General features: G+C 40.8%; 2 protein-coding genes across 3 annotated transcripts; one reads left to right on the top strand and one right to left on the bottom strand.

Annotated features, from left to right (window-relative positions):
• Positions 1 to 2,511: 2,511 nt before the first annotated feature.
• LOC146661210 (rho GTPase-activating protein 24-like) lies at positions 2,512 to 11,930 on the top strand. The gene is made up of 9 exons (XM_085419698.1): positions 2,512 to 2,563; positions 4,751 to 4,864; positions 5,212 to 5,419; positions 5,495 to 5,627; positions 5,762 to 5,835; positions 5,951 to 6,072; positions 8,018 to 8,252; positions 9,616 to 10,560; positions 10,817 to 11,930. Exons 1-9 carry the CDS (start codon positions 2,512 to 2,514, stop codon positions 11,055 to 11,057), a joined length of 2,124 nt encoding a protein of 707 aa, XP_085275824.1. The 3' UTR covers positions 11,058 to 11,930.
• Positions 11,931 to 13,816: 1,886 nt separating this feature from the next.
• Positions 13,817 to 23,520, bottom strand: LOC146661209 (putative monooxygenase p33MONOX). 2 transcript variants are annotated; one of them, XM_085421310.1, is made up of 9 exons: positions 23,373 to 23,520; positions 22,059 to 22,182; positions 21,878 to 21,944; positions 18,825 to 19,000; positions 18,640 to 18,751; positions 18,213 to 18,340; positions 16,540 to 16,643; positions 16,237 to 16,424; positions 13,817 to 15,198 (listed from the first exon to the last, which is right to left on the bottom strand). In XM_085421310.1, the coding sequence occupies exons 3-9, from the start codon at positions 21,900 to 21,902 to the stop codon at positions 14,987 to 14,989; spliced, it is 945 nt and encodes a 314-aa protein (XP_085277436.1). In that variant the 5' UTR covers positions 21,903 to 21,944; positions 22,059 to 22,182; positions 23,373 to 23,520; the 3' UTR covers positions 13,817 to 14,986. The 2 variants fall into 2 exon arrangements, with proteins under 2 accessions (XP_085277436.1, XP_085277437.1); XM_085421311.1 differs by having other exon boundaries at positions 13,817 to 15,195.
• Between the last annotated feature and the right edge of the window lie 1,400 nt (positions 23,521 to 24,920).

Raw genomic sequence — 24,920 nt, 5'->3', positions numbered from 1 at the left:
GTCTGCTTGAATCATGGTACCAGTGTGTGTGTGTGTGTGTGTGTGTGTGTGTGTGTGTGTGTGTGTGTGTGTGTGTGTGTGTGTGTGTGTGTGTGTGTGTGTGTGCGCGCTCTCTGCAGCAGGCCATACTTCAGCAGCAGCAGAATTTGAGCCAGATCATCTCTCTCTCTCCATTTCTCTGTCTCTCTCTCTCTCACCATCAGCTGTGATTACTTTGGTAAAACAGCACTGCGTCGCAGTGAACCAATTTTCCTAATGCACAGCCTTCACGCACACGCAGAGACTATGGTTATTGATGAGGTAAATGGGGAGGGGGCCAAGTGGGGGCATACAGACTGCTGGGAAATTAAGAGACAGAGAGAGAGAGAGAGAGAGAGAGAGAGAGAGAGAGAGAGAGGGATAGTGGGAATGAGACAGAAGGACAAGCTGGATGGGGACAAAGGGAGGGACAACGAGAGATACAGATAGAAAGGGATGGAGAGGAGGAAGAAGAAGGAAAGGGCTGGCAATGACGTGGACATTAAGATGTGTAGACTGTAACTGGAGCGAGACTGCAAGATAACGAGCAGATAAAGCAAAGGACGTGAAGAGGGAGACGAGGAAGGATGCAGGAATAAGTATTAAGATTGTGTCTTTCCAAATAGAAGATGGAGTAGTTTGATTCTCTGGTAGGAGGGACTGAAAATGGGGAGGGGGATAGATGGTTTTACTTTTTAACTTCTGAAAGAAAATATACAATTAAAAAGAAATGCAAAGGGAGAGACGGGTGGAAATCATACTGATCCGTTGATAGTCATCGTGAGATACAGGAAGTAAAGTGAGACGTTTCACTCCTGGAGGTAGTGATGAGTTCATGGGTGTCTGAGGAAAAGGAAAAATGAAGACTGGACGTCTTGGGCTCTGGATATAGAGAAATCTGCTGGGGTAATGGCTGACATTACCCCAGAAGTTCTGCAGGGAGAAAACAGCTATTTGAAGAAGCTTCATTAACAAGCAACTTGGAACATTTGGAAGGTTGTGCTTGCTATGCATCTTTTCATTTGTGTTCACAGAGCAGAGATGGCTGAAAAAATGTTGCCAAAAATTGTGATTGTTTTTTGTTTAGGTAGCCACAACCTAAAATCAACACAAGGTGCTCAAGCCCAATGAAGATTTTCAAAGGAAGAAGGGAAAACTATTTTAAGAAGAGCATGAGAGATGAGCTGTCTGCTTGCAGAGGTGGGAAAGAGTGCAGTATACTGGAACTTCCCTTTGCTTAATGTCCAGTAGTATCCACTAGAAATCTAATTTAACATGACAACTTTAAAGAAAAACAGACTCCCTCCAGGAACCTCCCATAATGTGTTTGTCCAGCAAATCCCAAAGCTGAAATCTTGTACCGAAAGAGGCTCTGTAACCATGAGATATCATTCCATTTGAAGTTAAAATCTCACACCCCTCATCTACGAGAAACCTCTCCTTCAGACACATGTCTGTTTACAGATAGGAACAGCAGCTTTACAAGATTCTTTGTCGAAATTTTTGTCAATCAAGGCCAAGTTGAGGTTTCCAGGAGTTTAATATCCCTCTGGATCTCGTGCTTTGGTTTAAACTTCCTTTTAAGGCATTTGACGTTACAATATCCACCAAGAAATCATCTTCAAGAGGAACTGAATCATTTGGATCCTGTATTTAAGGTTTGATATCCACTTGGACTTCTTTTCAAGAAATGTGTGATTGTCTTTACATTTAAGAAGGAAGCTCTTTGTAAAAAACAATTCAAATGACATATAGTATTAAGCTTCTGTCACTATCAGGATCACTTTTTTATGTACATTTGATACAGTATTCATCAAGAAATTGAGGTCAATTCTTCATCAAATGCATCTCTGCAAGAGTTTTCACTAAAAAAAGACCAAAGTCTATACAACAACATGTGTTTTGTGGTCTTTGTCCACCAACAATGTCTATTTCTGAAGTTTTTTTTGAACAAGTATGAGCTCTTTATGGTGTGCCAAGAAGTTCAAAACTACTCTACTAACTAAAACTGGGTAGTAATAGAAGAGGAAAACAAGAAGACACAAGAAAGAAAGAAATTCTCTGAAACTTCCCAAGAAAGCTTCCTGCTGGGATCTGGAATTTCATATTAAAAATATTTCTACCAGAACTTCTCTTTAAGCAGTATTATCCACCAAGAATCTAAAGTTTACCTTCACCCAAGGACATTTCCAAGATTGTGTATGTCATGGTCCACGTCCATCCAGAAATACCCCCCATAAAGGTTTTTCCAACTCCTTTTGAGCTACCAAGATGTTCAAAACCAGACTGAAATCCTGCTAGATGAAACTGGGTGCTGATAGGAGGAGGAAGCGTAAGTGCAACGACAGCAAAATTAGAAGAATCTTGTTTTGTATGTTTGTTTTTTCATTTTTATGCAACTGCACTCTCCGAAATGCTCACATTCAGTTACTAGTCTTCAAAAAAAATTCCTCATTGCCGTGTGAAGTTTGCGCTTCGCAGGAGTGCTGCAGCATGGGACTCAGCTGCTTCAAGTCCTGGAAGCATGACAGTACGGGCCACAAAGGTAAGACACACCAACACACACACCATCGCTAATCTCTCCCAAACTCCAGCTGTGTGAGTTAGTGTGTGTTGCCCTTGAGTGACACTTGTTAAATGCTGAGTCAGGGTCTTCAGATTCAGGTGACTGTGTGTGTGTGTGTGTGTGTGTGTGTGTGTGTGTGTTTTAGTGTGCTTCAGACATATGTGTCTGTGTGTTTCATGTGACTTTGAGGAGTACAGACAGTGGAGCATGAAAGGATGAAAGGATGAGAGGAGAGAGGAAAGAGGAAAGCGTCAAGAGTCAGTGATTAAAGTGGGGAGATGTCTCTGTGTCCTGATGCTGGTTATATCAGAAGGTTAATGCATATTTGAATGGATGTGACACTGCGGTATATATATAGATACAACAGTGCTGCTTTGCTGAAGTCCAGCTTACACAGGATTACTATTCTAAAAATACAACAATGCCACAATAGAAAATATAGAATTTCCTCAAAACAAAATTGTGTTCATCATTATAACTATAAATTAAATTACTAAAAGAAGATCTAGTCTGCTTTTGTCTGTAGACGTGGTTGAGATAGCCTGCTGAAGTTCAAAATGTGGAAGCAACTTGGAACTTGGCATGGATGTCAATGCCAGACAGGCTGGTCTGAGTATTTCAGAAACTGCTGATCTTCTGGGATTTTTCTGCACAAGCCTGTCTGTAGGGTTTAAAGGGAACTGCCTAAAAAAAGACAAACTATCCAGTGAGCAGTTCTTTGGGTGAAAATGCCTTGTTGATGCAGAAATCAGAGGGAAATGACTGTTTCAAGGTGATAAGAAGACGACAGTAAGTCAAATAACAATTCATTACAACCAAACTTTGAAGTTAAGCTCAGCTAAGAACAGACACCTGGAGCTACAGTTTGCAGGGACTGACCAAATTCAGCAGCTTTGATTTCTGCTGTGACCTTTGGAATTGTAGCATCAGACTGTGATGTAAGTCACATGAAAGCATGGATCCATCCTGATATTTTCTTTGCACACTTTGGGTCCCTTAGGACCAACTGAGCATCACTTAACTGCCACAGCCTAGCTGAGTATTGTTGCTGCTTAAGCCCATTCCTTTATGACCACAGTGTACCCATCTTCTAATGGCTGATGCTTCTAGCAGGATAACACACCGTGTCACAAAGCTCACTGTACTCAAATGTCCTCCACAGTCACCAAATCTCAATCCAGTAGAGCACATTTGAGCTCATCATGGCATCAGCTGCATGAATTTTATCACATCAACATGGACCAAAACCTCAGAGGAATGTTTCCAGCACCTTATTGAATCTGTGCCACAAAGAATAATCGTAATCCAGTAAGACAGGCTGCTGCAACCCCACACTCTACCACAGAAGCTCCGCCCTCCTGCTGCTCCAGTGTGTGTTCATGATGGGCAGCCAATCATAAGAAAGCTTAAAGGGAAGAGAAGGAAAAGAGATAAAACAGTTTGATTCAGGAAGTCTATGCACAGTGAGGCTGCTCCAAGGCCCTGTATAAAATATATGAGGATTATTGTCAACTGTGAATAAAGCAATGAAGGTTTAGTAAAGAGCACATAGAAGCAACTAGGTTTTTTGTGTCCAAGCCAAATCAGACTTTAAAGGTTTTACTCATCAAGTGTGGAGAGGTCTAATGTTAGTATGACAAAGTCTGTCATTTGAGGCAACATGAGGCATAAACAGGAGATCAATCTATGTGGCAAACAATCAAGGAGCATCAATAGAACCGTCCAGCAGTCACACACAAGGAAATAAAAAAAGTGGGGAATCCAGGAAGACCTGAATTACTTTACTACAGTGAATACAAGATGATCTGCCATCCGAGGAAAAGACATCCGTGGGTAAATACACTGAGGAGACCAATGACTAACTGGGCGCAGGTGTGACAGCCTAAACCCAGCTGAAACTAATGAGGAGGGGCGAACGATAACAGAATAAAACAGAACACTTTCAAATAAAATGACATCAACCCAATATCACACCATTATTCTGCTTTTACAAGTGATAATCATTAAACAGCATAAGAGAAGTGCAATAAAGTTGTTTTTTTAAATTATGATCTGATGTTTTATAAAAGTACTATGAGGATAGGTAATAATATCTGGATTTATTATAACAAGTCCAGACTTGACCTGAGTAAGCTCCTTAACATCTCCCCATTTGTGTGTTTGTAGGTAACAGAGATGTGTTGGCCAGCCCAGGCTCCTATTTCTTTTTATCCAACAGCGCCGGTCAGGGTGACGAGTGGCTGAAGAGCCTTAACAAGGGTGTCTGGATCCCTTTCACGGGTACATATATTCATTGGCTTTATTTCTCATTCTTCACTGGTACACAGCTTAAAAATATCCTGCTTTCATTTGGTTTTGCTCGATATATATGAAGGGTATCTGAGATTAAGGATTGAGATGTGTTGTTATACAAACACAACACTTTGGCGCTGTAAGCATCCCAGATACAGTTCATGCATGCATCCCTGCCTCCTCTTGCTCATGTTGTCAAATTGACTCTATGCGACTAGAGCTATGTGATGTGCAAGGTCACCTACAAGTCTTACCTAACACTGTAAAGTCTTATTATTGTTTATGATTTGAAGACTCTTCAGAGAGAGCACTCAGTAAATCTTTCCCTCTTGCAGGGGTCTTTGGTCAGCGCCTGGAGGAAACGGTGCTGTATGAGCGGCGTTATGGGGTGCGTTTGGTTCCTCTGGTGGTGGAGCAATGCGTGACCTTCATTCGAGAGCGAGGTCTGCATGAAGTGGGCTTGTTTCGCCAGCCTGGACGGGCCAGTTTAGTCAAAGAGCTGCAGGAGGCTTTCGATTCAGGAGAGAGGCCATCCTTCGATAGGTAAAGTTCCTCTCTGAATGTTCCCTTTGCTTTTCTTCTGATCTGCTCTCTTAAGATAAAACGTTTTATCTGCAGTAACACAGACGTCCACACGGTGGCATCACTGTTGAAGCTCTACCTCAGACAGCTGCCTGAACCGCTGGTTCCTTACAGCCACTACCAGGACTTCCTGCTCTGTGGCCAAAAGCTGTCAAGTGACCGCACACTGGTAACTGCACACTGCACCATCAAGCAGTTTGTTTGATTAAAAGCAGCTTCGCCCCTCTGGAAATCTGCACTCTTATTTTAGCCTTCAGTGGTTTAACATGTCACCTTGATGCATTGCTCTCCTTTTTCTTTTAGGGTTTGAGGGAGTTAAGAATTCTTCTTCATGAGTTACCAGTTGCAAACTTCAACCTGCTCAACTTTATCTGCCAGTAAGACCACCCCTTAATAATAATAATAGTAAAGTAAGAATAATAGTCAAACCGAATGAGTGTTTTTTTGATTAGTCTTGTCATGGGTACTGGAAATGTGTGTGTGTTTGTGCAGGTTTCTGACTGAGGTCCACAGTTACTCCTGCACCAACAAGATGAGTGTCCAGAATTTGGCCACCGTGTTTGGACCAAACATCCTCCGAGCCAAAGCTGAAGACCCACAAAGCATCGTGGGAGGTAAACAGGACATGAACACTTGTGCCATCTGTAGATTTTATTTTAAAGGCAGACACAGCCTCCAAGTCTGAAAAGAGAGTAAATGCAGAAATGCCATAAACCGTCATGATTTTTATTGGCCACAAGGGGGTGACTCTACTACTCGTGTCATGGGTATGACCTTGATGATTGACCTGAAGAGGAGTTTCTCACTAGTCACTTATTTCAGATATTCTTTAGTACAGCATGAAGCTAATTTTTAAAAGTTATGGTCCCATATTTAGAGTTAAATGGATGATAAAGCAGGGTAAGCTTTAGGGTGTGTCTTCTTTGTGACTGACAAGCAGAGATGGGCAGTAACGCGTTACTTTTTTCAAGTAATGAGTAAAGTAAGGGATTACTATTGCAAAAACGGTAATTAGATTACCGCTACTTTCCCATAGGAACGCTGCATTACTGCGTTACTAAAACCGTGATTTTTTTTTTTGCAAGAATGTCTCATGACAGTGACGTAAGCAAGTGCGACGTTCGTGACAACAGCTGTGTGCAGATCAACAATGGATAATATATCGAGTGCAGTGTTTAAAGCGTGGAAGTACTGACCTTACTTTAAGTTTGATTCCATAAAAAGTGACAAAAACATTAGTGTCCGTTGTGCGTGGGAAGAAAACTTCTTTTTACAGCGAAAAACCCCCCTAAACTTCCAAGCAAGCACCGAGTGCGCAACGACGTAATGGGAAATGCACAGAGAAATTCGCGGATTCGTCCACTGACCGCTGCGGCACACCTGCACCAGGGTAAACCTCCGCCTACCCCACTCCTGGTTTACAGGTGAAAATAGAGCAACAGGATCACTGAGTCTTTGATTTTATTTATTTTCTGCTGTGTTTTACTTGCATCTATTTGAAAGAGTGAGTGTAAACACAAAAAATATTTTATTTTATGTGCTGGATTGGGCAGAAAATAGATTTACATATTAAACAAATTTCTTCCAGTCAGAGAACGTTGCATATAATAAAATTTTTGCTTGATGCATAAAGTTAAAAGATTAAAACTAATAAAACAAGTTTTAAAAAAGGAGACTTTTCCATTTGATTACATTTTGTATGATGGATTATGTAGAAAAAGTAGAATTGAGCCGAAAGATCTATCGCTTTATCACCTCTTCAGGTTGTAAATCATGTTTTTAAAAAGTAACTAAGTAATTAATTACTTTTGAAAATAAGTAATCAGTAAAGTAATGGGATTACTTTTTTGGGGAAGTAATCAGTAATTAGTTACTGATTACTTTTTTCAAGTAACTTGACCAACACTGCTGACAAGTCACTTTCAAAACACCAAAAAGCCAGAATATACACTGTGGAGTAGCTTTAATAAATATCTTTATAAATATCTATATATATTGTATTGTGTGTATTTTTATGTATTCCTCTCATTGATACATAGCTATTTTGATCGATACTTTTGATAGCTCTTTTAATTACTAGTATTTTTGTGTGTATGTGAGTTTTTAAGCCACTTTTATCTGCACTGTAACAAAAAATAATTTCCCCCAGGGATCAATAAAGTATTCTGATTCTGATTCTGATTCAGTTGCCGTTGGTTGATAGTCACCAAAATAAATGTTGTTGAATCTTTCTACAATCACAAATAAAGAATCTTAACATTAATCTTAATATGTACGGTATGCCAAGGTTTAAATGATGATGTCATCGTTTAGAAGTGTAATTCACAAATTAGTCAGCTGCATGACTCCCTGTTTGCTTAGCTGTGATGCTATTATGCTCCATGTGCTGCAGCCAGTGCTTCTTTCTTTCTTAAGTTAATATTAGAACACAGTGAGCAGCATACACACCCGACTAGCCTGATATAATAGTGGTCATCTGATTGGTCTGACTGCAGTGAATTTTCTAAGGTTGTGAACACAAGCAGCGAGGTCTAATGAGAATATCTGTCTGTGCTCTAGGTGCAGCGCTGGTCCAGGTGTTAATGTTAGAGCTGATCACAGAACACGAGTCTCTGTTTGCAAAAATTTCTCCACCCATCTATGCCCGCCCAACTAGAAGTTCACATGGATCTCCAAGCGCTCTGAAGCAGCCTCATCTCCACCCGTTTCCCTGCCCTCGCCAGCTGTCTTTGCCTCTCATAGCGGAGCGTTTCAGGGAGACGGGACAGCCTGCTGCAGACGCAGAGAGCTCCAGGTAAAACTGACCTGCTCTAACAACTTCACCATCAGCTAACAATCGCAATGTGGAAACCTCACAACTCAAAACTTACACTGTCTCTGGGTGCTCTGGGTACCAAGTCAGTACTCACAAATAGGTCCTAATGTAAGGATTAGTAATATGTCGATAGACACAAATTTTAATGACAGAAGACATCTAGGGAGAAGCTACACCACAAAAACAAAGGCCAGGGAAGAGGAAAGACACACACACACACTCATACACACACAAGGCATTACTCAAGGACAACATTTACACAGAGGGCGAAGGACTGACACTTCCCACGAATGGAAAACAGATGACACCACTGGCCGAGTGAGAGGAGAAAACACAATTTACAGGGAGGAGGAAGAGATAGGACAAAGCTCAGAGGGAGAAAGGAGCAAGACACAATTCACTTAGCAAAGAAAAATATGAGGACACATTTCAGATACAGAAGATACAGGAGGATGGAGAGAAGGGCGGAGCTCACACAGACCCAAAGAGGTAAAATAGAGAAAGGCAGGGCTGTGACTGTCAGACAACAAATGGCAGCTAAGAGAGGACACGAATCTCCAGATCCAAATCTAAAAGGTCTGGAATGAGACAACAACAAACAAACAAGAGACAGGTTTGTGCACAGCTGTAAACAATAGAGATCATGGCCAACTCATGCTCACTGTCAACATGTCAACTTTGTCAGTAGCCACTGGCCTCAGATTGTGACGCGCTGGGTATTTCAGCCTAAACCTAGCCAAACCAAAGTAGGAGCAACTTAAAGTGCAATAAATAGGTGTAAAGAGGGCTCAACAATTTGGCTTCTGGTTCTTTTTTGTGGAATTCTGTAGTTTTGTTGTTCCTTATTAAAATCAGTGCCTCAGAAAATGATGATATTTGGGTATACCTTGATTATTATTGTAGGGTCTCTAGCTTACAATATAAAGCATCTTGAGGTGGCTGTTGTTGTGATTTGGTGCTAAATAAATAAAATTAAATACAATTAAAATATGACGAGACCGGGTTTCTAACCAAGCATCAACTTGTGATGTCTTGGGAATGAGAATATGTGGCTTCACCCACACCTCACCTGCTTGCCATAGGTACCTGTCCTCTTCTGTTTTCCTCCAGACTCTTCTATCTAAGCCTTGCTCATGTGCTTCCTGTGCAAGAGATGGATCCCAGATAATCATCCCCAGTCTTTGTGTCTATCCCAACAACCTGTTCTTCCTTCACATCTTTACTTGCATTCTTTCATTGTCACTTGATGTCATTAAAACTTTTAAAGTTTGCAAGAAAAATGATTTCAGCTGCAAGAATGTGCCTCAACTTCAAATTCTAACTTTTTGTTGTTGTTATCTAGCTGTGCCTTCTCAGCTGCTGCCAAATCAGACTTGTCTTCCGGTCCGAAAAGGAATCTCGGACATCGCTACACCTCCTCCCACCCGGGGAACTGTTTCTACCCCACACCCTCCTCCAGTCAGCCCACTCAGCACCACTCTGACAGACATAACGTCGACTGTCACCAACATAACACTCACCAAATAGCACCCAGTGGAAATGTTCAAGCCTCTGAAACCAGCTTCCAGGTGCCAGAAAATTCTAAGCCCAGACCAGAGCTCATGGGCTGGACCAAAGTTTGGCCAGGCCCAGGAGAGGCCAGCTCTGCTTTCTGGAGCTCTGCTGGTGCTGAGGAAGAGGGTGCAGTGCCAGAAACAGCCAGTGGGGGCAGCAGTGAGGGTCAGGAGGAGAGCACCCCTTCCGCCTATGACAATCTGAGCAAAGTGTCTCTACACCCACCAATGATGGATGTCACTGATGGACATTTGAAAATGAACTCTTCCGGAGGCCACATTGGAACTGGTGAAGATGAGGCAGAGCTTGAAGAAGTGGAGCGCACGAGGGATTCCTCTTCATGGTCTTCCTGCGAGGTTTTACCATTGGATGAAAGCAGTGATGATGTCGGTGTAGTTAGTCCAGTCAGAAATGGAGGGTTGCCTTCAAATCAGGAAGCAGAGAAGGAAAACAGTGACAAAGACGATCATGAAGATAGCAACGAGGATGATGATGAAAACAGTGATAACGACCATGACGACCACACCCACCACCCAAACTCTCCAGCCTCGGGTTCAGTACGCAGTGGCAGCCCTCTTAGTACAGGCAGCTCAGATGTCTTCCTTCCCTCAGGTTCTCCTGATCTCCAGGGGGCTGAAGATCATCTACAACCCAGGGACACCCACTCACTCCTGGATGAGCTGCGGCAAAGGATGGCCCAGCAGAAGTCTGAGTACCAGACCAGGATACAGAGGTGAGACACCTTCAGTGTATTCAATTCAGTTTATCTATATAGTGCCAAATCATGTTGCCTGAAAGCACTTTAAGATGAAGAGCCAACAATAATGGAAATCACAACAATCAGACAACCACCTATGAGAAAGCACTCGTCGACAGTGGCAAGGAAAAACTCCCTTGTAATAGAATCAGCATAAATGATCCTATATAATGTGTGGCGTGCCACCAGTGTTTGCTTAAAGCCTTCACCACGTTTTATGGTGTCTCTGCAGGTTGGAGCGCTGCAATGACGTCCTTGAGAGGCAGGTTGCAGTCCTGCGGGCCAGCCTGGAGCAGCAGAAGCGCAGCCAAAGTGTTGCTGAAATCAAGATTCGCAAGATGGAGCGAGCCAAAGCAGACGCCGACCGCCGAAACACCAAACTGCAGAGAGACATGGAGCTGTTTTTCCAGATGTATGGAGATATCAGGAGAAGTGAAGAAGACAAAAAAGGGAGAGTAGGAGGGAGTATCTGAAGATGTGTATTGACAGATCTGGATAAGCCTGCAATGGAGGGCACTAAACAGTGTGAAAGGAGGAGGGGGAGAAAGACGCTCTCAGCATGGACGTCGACCTTCTCCAAGTTGAAAACGTCACAGATGACCCACACATCTGAGATGCTTGGATTACGATGTGTTATGACCACATGTCAGAGAATTCCAGCTTTGTTCACTTTTTGTGTCCATGTAGTAGAGGGAACACTAATGCTGGTCTTCTCTAAAACTATGCTTAGGTGGACTGCTCGATCTATCGCTGCCCAGTTACTCGACTTTCTTCTTGGATTTTCAGGCTGCTGCAGAGTCACAGATACACCTCAGAGATATTCTAACACGAGCTTCCTGACGTGGATTATGACCTGACATATGAGGAATATGTCAGGATATTCAGAAAGACAGAACTCAGGTGACCAGATCCCAACAAACAAATGTAGGACAAAGACTGTTTGTGTGGAACAATGTGGGACGCATAATCTAAAATTTTGATATTGATTTGACTTTCCCAGCGTTTCCTGCTGAGTAAACAGTAACCATAAAGAGAAGCTAAAGTGGTTTTTCAGTGATCATCTCTAGGTTGTTGTTGGCATGCATCCATAAACCACATAGATCTTTTTGAACAAGCTCACATGCACTTTCATATTTTTCATCCTACAAAATTAAAAAACCTTTCACCAAAATGTCTTTCATCAAAGTGAGCCGGTATCAACTTTGTTGTCCTAAATGGAAAGACTGGTTTGAAATAACATTTGTTTCACAGGTCAAATCATCAGAGCAGTCTGGGTTACTTTGTAAAGATCTCTGAGTCAGGTGGACCAACACTGGCTGACAGACTGTTTTACGTCATGTACGGACTGGATGTGGTTAAACATGACTTCTGTTTTTTAGGGAACTAGACTGACACACGCTGCAGGAAATCTCTGAGGCTCGAGATGCACTGCAACAGAAGCAGAGGGGAAATGTTTTTCTTTCTACAGTGTAGTGTGCCAAATAACTTGAAGACTGCATGATGATGCATTTCCAAATAACAATAAAAAAAAAACAAACTTGTTAAAATAAAAACTTGATTTTTTTTTTCTTTGTTGCCCGTCAGTCAGCCACAGACTTTCTATAAAAGGAAGATGTAGCACTTCTTCAGAACTTTAAAGATGTCAACTGAAACAGAGTGGATGTTAACTGAACCTAAACCCAAACCTTAGATGGGTTACAAGTTGGCATCCTAACATCCACCAGCTAACAAAAAGCACCAACAACAGCTGTATATAAAAGACCGTAGTTGTTTCTGGATCTATAAAAATTAAGCTAAATTAAATTCATAGTTATAAAACAGGAGACCACTATAACTGTAAATGGATCTATAATTGCAATAAACACTGCTGTTGAGTGTATCGTCTCAATCAGGAGTTTAAAGTCTGCAAAATGTTCATTTTAGAAATTATGGTAACATTTAGAGCTTAAAAGCACGATAAAGCAGAATGTGGGAGATAAACAACTATTAAGTGATGTCACTGTGCGTATATAACTGTTTTTATTTTAGATATAAAATGAACAGATAAATGTAACTGTTCTGGCAGGAGGGTCCGTTTAAAATGTTTGACGAAACAGATTTTAAACACACACAATGAACACTTGACTCCTGTGTGGCTGATGAGAGTTTAACATTTATTCAGGAAATCCAGGAAAACTTCTTTGAACCATTAATTGGTAAAAAACAAAACAAAAAACCAAACAAACATTACTTCAGTCACTACTACAGAGTCACATGTACATACAGAGGAGGTTCGGTTCTGATGCTTCGGTCTGGAGGAAGATTCAAAGGGTCACACTTTAAACACAAAGCACTTGTGAACATAAAAATAACAGCAAAAAAACAAAAAAATAGCTACACATCTAACAACAGTGTGGCGTTTGCTTTTGTGTCCAGGGTTGTTCACACAGGACCAAAAGGAAACAACATGTGACTAAACACCACAGCAGAGTTACAGGTGGCAGATGACATGGACTTTGAACTTTCCACTTCATGAAATCGTCCACTGCTGTGTTACAAAACACGCCAAATCTATTCCCAACAAAGGGACCGTTTCCACTTCATAACAAGAGTGCATCATCAGTAACTCCAACCAGGATCTACCTTTTCATTTAGCGGTGGAACTACAGCGCCCAGTATTTTCTAAGAAGCATAGCATGCATCATCCTGCAGAGACTTTGCATATAACATCGATAATTACCAGTAAGCTAGCATTGTAGGACCACTAAGAGAAGTAAAATAAAACCTTGCATTACATTTACTTCCTTGTATATTAAGGCCTTTTAGAGATGAAGAACATTTGTTTGCACACTGTTGCAACTGGGGAGAACACCCCCCCCCCAACAAAAAAAACTGCCAAAAGCAGAAAGAGCATCGGTGAAGGTTTCTGCAGGATGCTCACTGGGCACACATCAGCTAATAAGCACTAACTACAAACAGGAATTCTTCCCATCGTTTAGCTTTTCTTCCTAAATTTACTAAGATAGTTTTTTCTCATACCCAAAAAGGGAATAAAATCTTTTGCAAAAGAGGAAGTGGAAAAAAAACAAGCAAACTTCAATCTATACATTAAATATCCCACAAAACAAAACAAAAACCATTTTCTGCAAAAGAAATAACTGGAACGTTTGAGGAGCCTGACAATTTTCCTGAGACAAAACTTGTTACAATATAATTAGAGAATCGTTGTCTGTTTATTTTGTCTGATACTGAACTGCACCCGAGAAATTTATTATTTATTCATCCCAAAATGGAAGAAAAATATTTTAGTGACAGGCAGAACATATCAGAGGAAGCTTTAGCATCGTTACCCTGGAGGGCTGCATGACAGCAGAGGGTCTGGGGTTGAGTTAGAAGTTATGATGAGGATAAAGTGCGTTAGTATATGATACTTATAAACTTGGATCGCAACCATCTTCAGTTTCAGCTTCAGCTTCACCAACATAAGCTCCTCACTTCATTGTGGGGTGATTCATGCTGACCTGGTTGGTCAATGCGTTTGATTTTACATCCAAGAAACACTGAATATGCATCACGGTTTTCTTTTTTGTTTTTCAAATGTATATACCATGTTTGTTTTTAAATGGGAAAGATGGTGGACAGCACAGTGGTTATCTTAAGTGGTTAGAGCTGCTGTTAAAAGGTCCCATGAAATAGTTTAAGTTCCACAGTTGATATTTCAAAAATATTTACATAAAGCTGCTCACCCCCAAATCTATGGAGGAATGGGAAAAGTCATTACCAGCATAATTTCAGGTCAGAGACGTTTAAGCCTTTGGATAACGGGGGGGGGGGGGGGGGGGGGGAATCTAAATTGAAACATGATTGCAAGAGTTCTTCTCTGGCAGGTCAGATGATAATCAGTCAGTTAGTCAGATTTACTGGTTCACTTTTATTTTGAGGCAAAACCACAAGCTTGGATTAACTGACCAAAAACCAGATTATTACAGTAATTAAAGGTCAAACGTGATTAGGAGGTCTGTCTGTAAATTGTGATGTTTGACCGTCAGTTTGGGTGCTTAGCTTACAGCTCAGCCACCCTGCCACCTAAATTAGACTAAGTGGAGGTTTGTTTACAACGTTCTCCATCAAACTCCTGTGTGGCAAATAGTGTTGCACTTGCAGATCCAAGGCAGGTACTTGGTGGGTTAAATTATGGCTTAACGACAGAAATTTATACAGGACTGTTTAGGCAGTGCAAAATCTGTTGGATTTATATTTGGAAGAGTAACCGGACCTCGTTAATAACCTAAATACGGTAACATTTGAAAAGATTTGGACTTAAAAAAAGAAAACAAGGAGAACTGGAATACACTGAACTAAGCACGAGGACGTCATCATTTCATGGGACCTGTGGTGTCTGTGCGTCAGGCAGCTTGCGTTCTCAGAAGCCGGAGGGCGTCAGGATGTTCATATCTCTCGGTTTGAGCTTGTGTGTTCGGGTTCCATGCCGCCGACCCTCCACCGTGGGAATCTCCATTGTTGGTGGAGACACCTTCTGAATGGAAGCGCTGTCGGCCAGTCGAGCCTGCGTCTTCATCACCTCCATCGGGGTCGGCTTCTGAGCGCCACGGTACGCCTGCAGAGCAAAGCCTGCTGGGAAAAAAAGATGATAATACAACTTGCAAGAGGCTCAGAAGGTGGTTGATATAAAGTGACAATATTTTAAAAAATAAAAAAATAAAAATCAATACATTTTAAACATTTTACAACATGTGTCCATAAATAACGGTTTCTTTTTAAATTATTATCTCTTTGAATTCATTGTCAGAGCCAATTAATAAAAATAAATAATTCCCATTATAACACAGACACACAACCCACACCACCAAAACCCCCAAAATAAAACAAACACACCCAAAACTACTTCTCCATCTTCAAGAAAACCCCCTCAGCCTAATTTAATCTCTTACCCCCCCCCCCCCCCCCCAAAAAAAAACAAAAAATAACAATAGTAGTAATAATAATAATAATAATAAAGAATCTGATTCTCCCACCACACTATAAATATAAAGCAGCTGTCTGTTTTTTTGTTTTTTTTAACAAACTCTATAAAAGTTGTGAAATTCTGAAAGAAACGTCTTTTGAAAGAAAAAAATTCTTTAAGCTGTAAAAAATCTCATTCACTCAGGTCCCTGCAAACATTACTTTTCTCGGGTTACCTACCGAAAGTCATCCTGGGAAGAAGATTTTAAAAGTCTCTGATTCAAACTGAACATCCCACATGTAAAGACCTAAACGCAGTTTCTCAAAAGTCATCGGTAAGCTGTAGTTTTATATCAATGCGATGAAGAAATCTCAGCTCGCCATTGCTAAAAGTCAATGACTGATCAGTCTCTCAGGGTTGTCAGCCCTGAATGTTGTTCAGTGTTTACTGTCAGTCTGAAGTTCTTTCAATCACCCATTAACCCCACTCCTGGACTGAACTGGTCATATGGGCCTTTGTTCTTCCATAGTGAGGGGTTATTTTAGTTTCTTACCGCAGCGCTTCATGTTTGTACTCTTTATTTTGTTTATTGAATTGAACACGTCTCATGGGAATTCTGAGGAGAACCTTTTTCGAGTTTTGTTTACACAAGACAAGCAAACAGTCAAGTCATTTCCACAGGCTTCAAACTGAGGCTGTGCTGTTACCTGCAGTTGTGGAGTCTGATCCCAGGTCAGAGGTCGACTTATGGACAGGTGGTCGCGGTCCGAAGACACCCCATCGTTCCACTACACCTCCTCCTCCTCCTCCCCCGACGTCTACTCCAGCCATGTCCAAACTGCTGTTGGAGGAGGAGGCAATACTGAGCTCTGAACTCGAACTGCCGAACCAGCCTCTTCACAAACACACAAAGTGTAAACATGGTTAGGTTTTTAGCATTTATCACATTGTTGGGTTTAGATGGGCAGGCTGATAACCTGAGGACACTGAGTGTAAGTGTGTGGTTGTACCTGCGCTGTGATTTAGGGGAGCTGTGTGGTGTGTTGGATGGAGTGGAGTGGGCGGAGGAGCTCTGGCGCTCTTCCTTGGCCTCCATGCTCTGGATCTGGAGTTTCTACAATAGAAATAACAAAACACACTGTAAACCTTTGACCTCTGTGAAAATGTAACAGTTACTTTACTCACTTTGAAACAAACATGCTGCTTGCAGGGCAAATGCTTTTATTTGTATTGTATTTATTTTTATACCAGGGACAACACATAAATAACACTGCATTTAAACAAAAATGCAACCGACACAGTATATGTAGGACTTCTAGCCACAGCTAATTTGCAGACTATGACCCTGGTTAGGCTTTTTAAGGATTTGTAATAACAAGCAACTAAGGCAGAACACCCTGAAGCACGGGAAATTGAAGAGAAAGAGGAAGTGTTTGAAACAGCAGTTCCTCCAAAGGCAACGTCAGGTCATCATTGGATCCTTGCTAAATCCAGAATCAATATTTAAAATCCTCCTCCTCACATATAAGTACTTGAATAATCCTTCCCCATCTTATCTTAAAGACCTTGTAGTACAGCATCACTCCAACAGAGCACTTCTCTACAGTGTTTAAAAGTAGAATGGGAGGCAGAGCCTTCAGCTATTAGGCCTTCTATTCTGAGGAAACGGCTCCCAGTTTAATTTGGGAAACAAACACCGTCTCTACTTTTAAGATAAGGCTTTTGTTAAAGCATATAGTTGGGGCTGGATCCAGTGACCCTGAATCCTGTCTTAGTGACGCTGCAATAGGTCTAGGCTGAAAGAGGTTTCCCATGATGCACTTCACTCGCCTCTTTCACTCACTAAGTGTTTATACACCTCTCTGCATTTAATGATTAGTGATTATTAATTTCCACCTCACTCCTACAGTGTCACTTTTGTCCCGTCTTCCTCCCATCATTCCCAACTGGTCGTGGCAGATTGCTGCCACTCTCCGAGCTTGGTTCTGCAGGAGTTTTTTTCCTGTTAAAAGGGAGTTTTTCCTTCCCACTGTTGCCAACTGCTTGCTCATAGTGGGTTGTCTGATTGTTGAGGTTGTCCTCTCTGTTATTGTAACAATATAAAGCACCTTGAGGTGACTGTTGTTTTAATGTGGCATTATATAAAAAAAATTAAATAGAAGTTTTATTGTTATTTTCTTCCAAATATTATGGTCTCCTGCACGTGTGCATGCGCATTGGCTTCCTTTGTTAGTTTTCGGTTCCCTGCTGGGTATCATCTATGTGCAGTCTATTGTAATATCATTCTAAAAACAGCTGGAGCCCTTTGATAATAAACTCCCACTAAAACAGTAGAACTGGTGAGCCAAACAAGAATTAAATGATACAGCCTAAAACCAGTAACAACAGGTGCAGCAGCTTACTTCTGATGATCACGAATGGAGCATTGGATACGGCCATAAATGATTTTTTTTTGGTTTAATGCATATTTGCTGATGACTGGCACTGGTCTTTTCTCAGTGGGAATTTATGGATTCTGTTCCACATTGCACATTTAATTGGTGGAAACAGTTATGCGAGCAATCTCGTTAGCCATCAACCAGGTTGGTGGCATAAAGTAAAAATTCAATTCAAGGCTGATTTAGCAACCATGAGAAATAATCAGCTGCATTTTGGGTGCACACGGAATACACGTGTGTCTGACCTGGATTGTTTCGGGCACGCGATGGTGATGTCTCGTTTCCTCAGCAGTGAGGCCTTTGTGGGGTGTGTAGCCGGTGTCAGAGAGCCCTGCCGTCTGCTCAAACTTATATACGCTATCCTGAGTTTGCTCTGAAACAGAGAAAAGCAGTTTGATTCTAATGTGAATGCATTTTCATGCACAATTATTATAAATTCAAACAATGAGTAAACAAGCTACTTTGTACCAGAACTTTTTCTGTAAGTTTGCACATTTTCTTCTTCCAAATTAATCCTAAAGTATTTAATTAAATTACATTGTCTGTACCACTTCGTCCAGTCCATGATGTAAAATTATTTCTGCTATAGTATTTGATCAAACTTGTCAAGAACACTCACTCAGATAAATGCACCCTTAATACAGAATATCATCATTAACAGGAGTAACATACTGTTGATGAGAGAATTCATGATGATGGAAGAAGCCTTGGTTTTCACCACAGCTTGTGGTCTAGAGGCTCCAGTGTCCTGCGCTGCAGACTGACTCGCATCACTCTCATCCTCCTGGTGAGAAAACATCATCAGCACCCACGCACTGAAAATACGGGCAGTTTAATAGTAAAGCAGCGTGTGTCACCTCAGCCAGGTGTGTGAACTTCCTTTCGGGTATGATTGGTCGTTTCCACAGGTTGTTGATACTGATGTCATGAGGCGGTGTGGACATGGGGGCCTCCAGATTATCGTCATAGCTGATGGCACGCCGGGTCATTCCGACAGGAAGCTTCATCCCACCCATCCCAGATCCCTCGATGGCTGCAAACACAAAAAATAATCCCAATGGGGACTAAACACCAGCTCTCCCTCGTCTAGTGCAGTCTCCAAAATCATTCTGAGATGCGTTTTAGCAGGATTTCCCACATTCACTGCTTGAGATTGTGGTTCAATCTTCATATTGTGTCAGACTGTAGCCCTGAAGCTTACCTACAGGTTCATGACAATGCATGTCCCCTACATGGTCAGTTCAGACATAAGCTGACCTTTTACCTGCTCAGAACACGTCGTGTTAGACTGTGCAGTTGTGGAAACGCCACAGCTAATTATCTATCATGTACCCTGCCTTCTGCCCTCTCCACCATGCCTAAAACACATGGATTATTTAAAATACTATAAATATTGCTAAGGCAGAAAATCCTGCTGTGTGAGAAAAGACACCTGTGGATACACCCTGACCCAATTCTCCCAATCCCCCCCCCCCCCCCCCCCCCAAAAAAAACCAAACAAAAAACAAACCCAAAAAACATGTTTGGTATATAAACCTTAGAACAGTGCGTATTTATAGGTTTTCTAATGTTTACATCATATTGATTGACTGTTGAGAAATATCTGCTACTGCTGGAAGTTCCAGTTTCAGGCAAATGTTGTGATAAGCATCTGTTTTGTTAATGTTCGTGTCAGGAACAATAATAAACCATAGTACATACAGATATTAATAGTTGATGAACGTGTGTGATTCAGCGTGGGACTCATTATAAATGTGTTAACTTGAAATCTGCTCAGCTGCGTTTGGTGGGGAAGACAAAACAATGTGTGCAATCCTTTTATATGTGAACAGGAAAATGCTGAACTTTTTGCACATTAACATGCAACTGAGAATTAATCATACGGCATCCTGGCAGTTACCCTATTCACTTCATCCCAGTGATGTGAAATGAGTGGGGAAACTATTTTGGACCTACAGAAGTTACAGTCTATTACATCAATTTACTAATAAATCAGTATCTCAGTATATTTGTATATGTGTCTGTTCTTTGCCTACTTCGACAATCATTTAGCTTATCAGCTTCAGATAGAGAATGTGGTTGCCGAGGGGGGCTGAGCATGGTTGTTTGGATGAGCTGCTGTAAGCTGTTCTGTTACCAGAGATATCTGGAGAGCAACTGCTCAATGCACCACTCTGTGTGCAGGGCATTGACTCCCAAACTGTAGGGTGGGCGTGAAGCCACTGTGAGTGCCTTCATATGGACAATGAAGTGGAAAACATGGAAGTGAAACAAAGGCAAATTATTTGATCATTTTTTAATTCTCTCCCTGTAAGGATGAGAGATGCCAAAATTATGCAATTTTTCTCAGCAATATGCTGCAAAGACAAGCGTGCTGATTAGATATTCAACTTCATTTTATTCAATTAAGCATCTGTGAAGTATGGTTTGCTGCTACAAATCGAAGCTTAAAATATGCCACATTTCTCCCCAAGTTTCATTTATTCTGCATGACTCATTTATAAAAAATATCATGCTTTAAACTAAACTCTGTAGAAAAACAAAAACAACTCCTGATCTCTTAACCACAACTAAGAAACCATGACTGGCAACAGTCACATGCCAACAATTTGCATTGGGAGGAAAACTTGAACATATGCAAAAAATAAAATAATGAAACAAAGCTCAAAAACTGTATAAAGAGGAGAAAGTTACGAACGGGTTGTTAAAATGTAACTTTCAGGAGCAATGACGTCAGAAAGCCCGTCATTACCCGCAGCAATTTTCACACCTTAAAAAAAATGAAAAAAACAAACAAAAACAAAACACTTTCGTAAACATAGTTAATGTTTGCAAAGAAAAGGTAAAAAAGGTATAAACTCAAATCCATGTCCTCTCTTAAACCTGACCTTGTTGAATTAAATCCACCTGACACTTTTGCACTTAAGCAACAACTGAAAATTAAATTTAAAAGCATAATTTAAAATATATAAAGTCTAAAAATATTAAGCCAGCACTGACTTTTTGTTTTGACCCGGACCCAAATGACAGTCTCCCGTGTTAAAAAGGGTCCATTCATCCACCGCAGCCTGCTCCTTACACTGCTTCTCTTTATATCAGCTCACCTGACTTCTGAAGGCAAAACTTCAGAAGAACGCCCCCCACCCCACAAACATCAACCATGTGTTAGAAAGCTTTTTCAAGTTTTCCTTTTGGTAAAAAGCCTCGAAGATAATCTTCTGTAACATGTTAAAAAAATAAATAAATAAAAGGGTTGTGTCATCTGTGGACACAAAATATTGCATTACACACCCACAATTACCACTTGCGACACTAGTTTTAACGTTTTTAAGGTTATGACATCTCAACTATGTGGCTGGTATGATATGTAGCGCTGATCCTGGAACAATATTAATCATCCAGTTGCAGGAACAATACAAACATGGGGAAATCCAGTATGTCATACTGGCACCATGAGAACTAAACCGTAAACCTAAATGTAAGGCTAAGGGTAAGTCCAAAAAAAAAAAAAAAAAAAAAAAAAAAAAGAGTAACTTTTAACTTTGTCTAACTGACAAATGGCTTCATTCATGTTGCTTGGACAAAGCTTGTTCAACCACCTTTCAAGCAGGAAAAAAATGATTCATGTAGCCAACAACTGCAGGTGTCCTCTTATCAAAACAGCAACTTCATGATTGCCTGCATGTTACACATCTAGAGGAAATATACTTGTAGCTAGAAGTATTAAAACAAGGCTTACACTCTTCCCAAACAGGCAACAATACAACGAAATAAAAGCCTTATTCAGATGCTTCTACATAGCTGCAAGCGCACTATTCTTTCTGCATACATGAACAGAATGGCCCAAATCTAACAATGGAAAACTAGTCCTGACTGAAATTTGAATACTCCTGTCATAGGAATTGCTCACCTGGTAAATCTCCAGAACCAGACATGGTTGGAGTAAAGATGAGGAACAAGTTAGACCAGAATAGGACCTAAAAAAGAAGAAAGGAGATTCAACATGTGTTTTTTCCATAAATATTTACCCCCCTCTGATTAAAACAGCAACTCATAAACAAAGAGTAGAACAGTGGTTGACAGGCTCCTACCTTCCCGTTTTGCTGCACTGGTGTAAACTAGGTGGTTTGGTGGGTTTTGTTATGATGGTTGGTGAGACACACAGAAACGCCTCTGGCAATGCATTGTGGGAGAGCAGCAAGGCCAGCAGAGCAACTACAGAGACACCAGAGTTCAAAAGGTCAGCTGTGAGAAATTTCAGTTTGAAGGCAAACCCTTGTTACACTAAATTAAGAGAGGTTGAACATCCTTCGTCGAATACGACAACAATACTTTATGAAACTGTAATGTTGTAAAAAATGTATTTTAAGGCATGAAAGAGCGCAAAACCAACTATAATCTCAAAGTGAAAGAGAAACATCTAGTGCTACCGAGAAAGATAGTGAAATGAATGAGCACAGACCATTATCCTGTTCTGTAACACTGACATAGCCACCGCTTGCCTGCAGGATTATTCCAGAGGATGATTGCAGACAGGCTGCATTACATAATCCCTGCTGCAGCAGCAAGGTGCATGCAACACCGGTAATGACCACTTCAAAATAAAAGCTTAGATTTCAATCAGGCACACGCTGAAGGTTTCCTTAAACACATATTTCCTACCACATGGAACAAAAACATGCACGCCATACCCTCCAACACTGTAAACACGACGGCTGGGAGGATGCAGAGGTGACTGACTGGTGATCTTGGAAATAAACAAACTGCAACCTCTTCCGGGACAATTTCTCAAACTATCATGCAGAAATTTATCTGTCTAAGAATTTCAATCACAGGGTGAATTAAAAGAAGCTTAAAGCAGATATATGGAGAAATCGTCACAGGGTTAGCCGTAATAAAGGCCACTGCCCCTGCACACGCAGAACTCCACTGAGGAAATTCGTATTTTATAGTCTAATGTTATAAAGGTAACCGCCCCATGCCTGTACAATTGCTTTTGGGATAACATATTATCATGATTTTAAATTCAGAAGCTAATGAGCCAATAGCATGCCATGAGATTCCTGCACGCCGATAATGTGCAGGTCAAAGAGAATAGATAGGTCTATAACAATTTAGCACAGCTTCACTAAAACTGGTGCAGTTTGGCACGTTTTAAACCTTCCCGAATTTGAGAGTGGTTGTTACATATTCACAAAAAGCCTAGCACTGAGTTTTTCACGTTTACAAAACAAACCAAAACCTGCCGCATAGTTCAGTTATTTATTTTCTGAGTGGAGTCTGGCGGAACGAGATAGCGGAACCAGTCTGAGCTGGACAAAAAGACACAAAACAGCTGACGACTGACGGTATTTTAAAACGGTTTTATCAGCAAAGTTAGCATTGCTTTGTTTGCCTTTTCTTACCGGAGGTAATGACGGCTTCAAAGTGACGATTGAAATATGGATGACCCTCCAATGTCGACCAGCGCGCGAAGAGAACAACAGACTTGTTGGGTAGCAGCCATTATTGGGTTCGATAAATAACAGCCGCTTCCTTGACGGTTCCCTTTGCTTGTTCTCGCGCATTCTCATCTCATCGCGAGAATTGGCCATCACACGTGTGCCTTTCCGTACTTGAGAGGACACTGTCACAGTCATTGGGTGTAACGCAGTACCTGTAACAGTACCGGTAACTACAAATAAAAACAATTTCTACTTCAAAAATCTTTTTTTTCTTTGTTATGTTTTATTAAAATAACCTCTTATATTTTGGAGATTAAATATGCAATAAAAATCCTAATAATAATAATTATCTCAGAAAAGTGTTGCCTGCCCACCTCTCCCATAAAGGGAATTTATACATACAACAACAACAACAACAACAACAACAACAACAACAACAACAATAATAATAATAATAATAACAACATTTATTCAAATAAATATCTTGAAGTTGCACAGTAAATATAACTTACAGGATATATTACACCAAAAAAAAAAAAAAAAGTCCAAAAGCTACATCTCAGACTCTACAGGTTTCGGTTAGCATGCTAAATGTTAATGAGAGGGGAATTAGAAAAATACTAAACAAGTATGGTTTGTTTGGGAAGGTTTCAAGGAGAAATCCTCTTCTTTCTCTCAAACTACAACAAAAACAACAACAACAACATGGCAGCACAACTTAGGTTTCCAAAGTTACATGTGAGCAAACCACAAGACTTGTGTGACCAGACCAAAGTGGAGATGATTGGCTACTGTCTTAATTCAGTAAGCCAGCAAAAACAAAAATAAAATAAGGGCAAACATTATGAAATAAATAGTATTGTTAAACAGAAAGGAGACAAGAGGAGAGGAAGTGAAGAAGAGAGTGTGTGGAGAGTGATGATTTGTGACAGACAGCAGCAACAGTGAAAAGAAAGGTTTACAACATGGTAGTGAGAATTGCTATGATGGATGGTTTGGAAATGGTTTTTACACTTTGAAGAAGACAGGAAGTCGAGCTGGAGGTTGCAGCGGTGAAGATGTTAGAATTTTCATTGGAAGTAACCTGAAGGGGGAAGGTGGATACATCAGAGGGACAGCCCAGGTAGAGCAGTTTGGTGACAAAAGATAGAGAGGCAAGCCTGAGCTGGTTTGGACATGTGCAGAGGTGGAACAGAGGAAACACTGGATGTAGGATGCTGAAGGAGGACACGCAGAAGGTTGGTGTGGCACAGGAGGATGCTAGGGATAGGGCGGGATAACCTGATGATCAGCTGTGGCAACCCAGTATTACAGGAAAGAGTGCAACAGCATGGTTCAAGATAATGCATCTTATTAAAGAGTTATATTATTAAATTGTTTAACCAGCATTTAAATGCTAGAAGCAAAGAAATATCTGTTATTTTGAGTAAAGGCAAGAGAAATAATGCTACAAAGATTAATTTGCAGAGTTATTATTATTTTTATTTTATCAAGTCTCCTTTTGTATAA

The sequence above is a fragment of the Rhamphochromis longiceps genome, linkage group LG10 (genome assembly GCF_057381845.1).
Source record: "Rhamphochromis longiceps isolate RC_006_pf linkage group LG10, R_longiceps_female_GT1.1, whole genome shotgun sequence".
Classification (NCBI taxonomy): domain Eukaryota; kingdom Metazoa; phylum Chordata; class Actinopteri; order Cichliformes; family Cichlidae; genus Rhamphochromis; species Rhamphochromis longiceps.
This window is presented reverse-complemented; position numbering and strand designations above follow the sequence as displayed.